Raw genomic sequence first — 5,022 nt, 5'->3', positions numbered from 1 at the left:
AGTCTTTTTCCCGGGGCACCATCATTTTTATCCAGGCCTTTTTTTTTTATATATTCATTTATTTTAATCATTCTATTGAGGCATGATTTAAAAAAAACATGTCTGACCTTCATTTACTGATTTTCATAACATTTTTATTCATTATTACTTTTGTAAAATTCAAGTTATTTCTGTTACTGTTGTTGGTTTTTCTTTCATTAAACGATTGTCACCAACAATTTTGTCCGTGTGTATGCTAGATAATAGCGTGATAATGTCCAACACAGTAAAAAGGTGAGGATACTTATAACTTACTGTGAATTACATTCTGCTATAGATGACGTACAGGACGTGTCAAAAGTTTACACACAATCTTTATTAGTTTAAACGTCACTGAAATGGTTTGTGATTTGGAATCTGATAAATTTAAAGTTAATTAAAAACAAAAGCTGTGTACGTACATTGTACTTTTTTTGTGGTTCTCTCCAACTCATTCTGGGTAATATCTGAGGAATTAATCAAAACCACCAACTGCATACTTTCTGGCTACAAACATTTTCACTTTTTTGACCTGAAATGTTGGTGAAGTGTTTTTATTTTTATTTTTTATTCTCCACTTAGTTGCTGTCCTTCCATTGACCTGGCTTTTTAAAAAAATATTATTATTATTATTATTTATTTATTTATTTTTAATCATGGCCCACGTATTTTAAGCAGAGGTGCTAATGCATTCCTGTTTTTATCCAGGAGTTTATTTAGTGTGTTTTGCAACCCTGTCTGGCTCATTGAAATCCCTATGTGTATCAGAAATTATGTACTCAGAAATGTGATTCAGATGAAATTACATTTTCGGTTCATTTTCACCAGAGATAATCTGGACCCGGTTAAATTGAAGACTTATATAAAACTAATGTTTGGGAATTAAACATTACCTTGTTATCAGATTTAGGACAACTAAGGAACTCTATGAGATGAATTATGTGTAGGTTATAACTGGAAAGTCAGGAACCTTTTTATCCACAAACATCTGGGGGTTTGGTATTCCCCTCAAACTGCTCAGACTCACTGTTACTCACGCAATGTCCTTTATCAGATCTGAAAAAAAACAAAAAAAACAAAACAGAAATGATATTAAAACAGGTCTGTTATTCTGATGAATGAGATATATCACTAAGTGCAAGACGCTGGTCATTTTCAGAAGTCCCCTCATACTCTTACTGTTCATTTTGGCCAAACCGCAGAAAAGACACCTCTCCTCATAGGAGATGAACGAAGAGTCTAAGCAACACAGCTGTGGTAAGCTGCCCACTTTTAAACACTGGATATGCTGGTGCCAGTGCAAAGGGATTTCCCTTTAGCATAAGAGACTTGAGGGATGGGAGAGTTCTATATAGGTGCTCAGCAGGGCCTGCTTGAATACCTTGGTAGTTTGTTAGACAACATTGGGGAACGTACAGTAGCAGACAGGTCAAGGAGAACGTAACAGACATACCGTAAAACAATATCCCACTCTTTCAACAGTAATACTGTTTAATCCATAACCTGAAAAGCATATGGCACAACTGGTACCCTACCAAGACATACAAATATCCTCCAAAACTTGCAGGCTGGGTAAGCAGAGCATCGTACCACTGCCACTGTGAAGGAGCTTCATTAATACACAACTTGGATGGGAGAGTCCTTCAATAGGACAAGAAGGCATGTCAGCCAAATCAATCCAGCCTGTTTTATAGAGTTGCATGAAAAAAGCCACATTTTTAAATAATACAAACCCTGATGTTCAGTTTGCCAAAAAGCCAAGTCATTTATGTAACTGTTTTGGCCTAGACTTGATACTAAGGTGGTGGTTCAAAGCAGAGCTCCAGTGGAATCGCTTAGTTAATTTGTCTGAAGGTATAGTTGAGGCACTGTGTGGCTAAGTAGTAGAGCAGGTGCACCATATACAGAGAATGTATTCCTAATCCTGTTGGATTTGCTATAAATAATTCTTTGCACTTCTGAAGAATTAAAATTTGAACAATTTTAATTTAATGGTGCATTTGAAATGCTCAATGGAAGGCCTTGAAGGTTTGTGACTCTACTCCTTCTTAGGAATAGGTCTCTACCAAATCTTTTATTCAACTTGTCTTTGATTCTTTAGAAAAGGAGATACAGAAAATTACACTGAAGCTTTATTAGTCTTTAAAACATTTGGCCCTTTAAGCACACATTTTGGCTCCCGAGAGGCCGATTTGCAATGCATTTTGTCTTCAAAGGGGGCACTTGAACACATCTTTTGGCTCTCTTAAGCTCATATCAAAGAAAACAAAAACATCAGGTACCACAACTATGCAGACGGCACACATTTTTTTTTACATCACAGTGTCATCAGATGACTTTGAACCCATCAGAGCCTTTGCTAGATGCTTAAAACATATCAATATGTGGATGTGCCATGATTTTCACCTATTGCAACAAAACTGAGGTAATAATCTTTGGATCAAAGGATATGAGATCCAGAGTTAGCTCACAGCTTCAGCAACTACAACTAAAAACCAACGATTAAGATGCAAATCTTGGTGTCATGGTGGACTCTGAACTTTCAGATGCACATAAAGACAGTTACGAAATCAGCCTTATATTACCTGAAGAACATCTCCAGGACTAATGTCCAAGCAAGCAACAAACTTATTCATGCATTTATCTTTGGTAGAATTGATTACTGTAACAGTGTCTTTATAGGTTTGCCTAAACATTTATTCAGACTGCTGTAGCTGATCCAAAATACTGCTGCTCATGTTCTCATTTGCACTAAGAAAGTAGAGCACTTCAGCCTGGTTCTGAAGTCCTTCCAATGGCTTCCTGTAGCTCAGAGAATAGACTTTAAAATCTTTCTGTTAGTCTGTAAATCACTGAATGGACAAGCTCTTAAATAAAAAAACAGATTTGGAAATGGAAAAGCAACATTTAGTTCCTGTGCTAAATGTATCTTGAACAAACTAGCAGAAAACTGCAAAAGTACTGAAAGCCTGAGTTCTTTTAAGTAAAATTTAAAAACCCATTTGTTAGAGCTGCCTTTGACTGTTGAAGTTAAACTGGTAACAGAGGTATTATTAGTTTAAGATTGTGATCCAACTGTTTTTTAATTTATTTATTGTTATTATTACCTGCTTTTATGATGCATTTATATAATTCTATCTTCTATGTTATTGTTTAATTCATGAAAAGCACTTTGAATTATCCTTGTAATGAATTGTACTATATAAAATGAAACTATCCTTGCCTTCCAACACATGCTTTAGCTCCAAAGGGGACACTTTAGCTCCCTAGTGGGCACTTATGCAGTTTGGTTCCCAACTAACTGTTTGTTAGTATTCATATCCTATCAATATTCAAATAATAGCTTGTCCCATCTACTGACCACCTCGTTTTATCATAATCTCTGAAAGAAAAGCACTGAATCCAATCAAATTTACAAAAAAATGCAAAGAAAACTCTGGTAAATATTCAGTAATATAAACTTGAGTACCATGCATCTGTTTGGCCACGTTTGATAAAAGAAACAAGGTGTGTGTTTTATTAAGGTTTTATATTTCTTGCTAGCTATAAAACAAAAGATTTATTTTCTAATGATGAATTCTTTTGTTGAGAGCAAAACTACCCTAAAAAAAAGTGTTTCTAATTTACTGCATCTGCTGCAGCCATCTCTGGGTTTCCCTTCTGAAAAACTGCTTTCACATCAGAAAAACCTTCAGTGCAGTGGAACATGCTGGCATTAAGGGCTTTTACATCCTTACCTCATGACCAATTAAAGAGCCAGCAGTTGTAACTGAGCTTTCATTTGACCTGGTTTTGGTTGCCTTTTTAAAAAACCCAAGAACTTCCTGCGTTTGCTTTGCCTGTCTGTCTGTGTATGTGTCTGTGAGTCTATTAACCAGTGCCTTCCTGTAAAAGGAAAGATGTCTTCATGGGAACCAAGACTGTTTGATGCAAGGCCAAGGTGTTTTAGCTGAGGAGGCGGGCAGTATGTGAGGCTGCTCAAAGAAGACAACCTATTTGCACATAACTCCAAAATCTGTTGAAACAACAAAACAAAAAAAAATTTCAGTAAGATAACCATCTTTACATTGCAACATCTGCCTTTGCACAAAGGACATTTACAGACATTTTGTTGCACCATATGATTCAGATTGGGCAAGTTAAACCCTCTCTGATGTAAGGTGATGAAGGAGGAAAGTTTATTGCTTCCTACTCTCTCAGATTAACGATGAATCAGTCTTTCCTAATGGGTAAAAATGACTGAACCAACAACTTATCTGATAAACTGTAGAAAGCTGCTGAATCACGCTGATACAACACTGCTGCCTTCAGTGTTCTGGGAAGGTTCTCTGGAGAAACTTCTGAGATTAGGTTGGCACTCAGGATAAGTTCCTCTAGCTTTGAGAAATTTAACAAGCCTTCGTCAATCACTGATACAAGGCCGATGTGGAGAAGTAGTAAATTGTACAATAAACTGAATGTTTATGAAGGTGTACTGTCATTATAAATCAGAATTGTCATCTGGTTCCTCTAAATCTGATAAACTTTTAAATCAATGCATACTTTGGTTTAACCTTTAATTTGGTATGCATATTAATTTTTTTGGTACCTGGAACCATATCAGTGTATTAATTCATTGCTGTATTATTTTACTGCATATGTTCTGACAACTCTTACGTATTTATTCCAGTCGCTCTAGATGTCCCTTCTGATACAGTGGCTGCTGCACTTGGGGGCTTGCGGCAAAAAGCTCCTGGGTTTGTAAGCCATCTTAAGCTTTTTCTGTATGCAATTTGTATGTTGCCTTTATGAACACAAGGGTTTTCATCAGGTACCCTGGTTTCCTTTCACAGTCCAAAAATATGCATCGAAGGTTAACTTGTTAGTGTAGATTGCCGTTTGGAGGTGTTTGTTTTAGGGTTATAGTTCTGCTCTGGACAGGTGATCGTTTAAGAAACTTGGGGCCGGATTTATCAAGATCCAATTTTGCGTGCAGTAATTTGCGCTCGCAAACTGGAATTTTGC

At 36.4% G+C, this 5,022-nt stretch overlaps 1 protein-coding gene across 1 annotated transcript in view; it reads right to left on the bottom strand.

The window, feature by feature from the left end:
- The window catches only part of lrrc43 (leucine rich repeat containing 43), a 10,584-nt gene extending 5,817 nt beyond the window's left edge, over nucleotides 1-4,767 (bottom strand). The window contains 7 exon segments of the mRNA XM_015378745.1: nucleotides 912-946; nucleotides 949-1,074; nucleotides 1,198-1,291; nucleotides 1,293-1,365; nucleotides 3,900-4,033; nucleotides 4,324-4,471; nucleotides 4,727-4,767. Of these exon segments, the coding sequence (XP_015234231.1) occupies nucleotides 912-946; nucleotides 949-1,074; nucleotides 1,198-1,291; nucleotides 1,293-1,365; nucleotides 3,900-4,033; nucleotides 4,324-4,471; nucleotides 4,727-4,767 (651 nt within the window).
- Nucleotides 4,768-5,022: the final 255 nt, after the last annotated feature.

This window comes from Cyprinodon variegatus, unplaced genomic scaffold (genome assembly GCF_000732505.1).
Source record: "Cyprinodon variegatus isolate N-32 unplaced genomic scaffold, C_variegatus-1.0 Scaffold178, whole genome shotgun sequence".
NCBI classification, from domain to species: domain Eukaryota; kingdom Metazoa; phylum Chordata; class Actinopteri; order Cyprinodontiformes; family Cyprinodontidae; genus Cyprinodon; species Cyprinodon variegatus.
The sequence above is the reverse complement of the archived record's forward strand: the minus strand, read 5'-3'. Positions and strand labels throughout refer to the sequence as shown.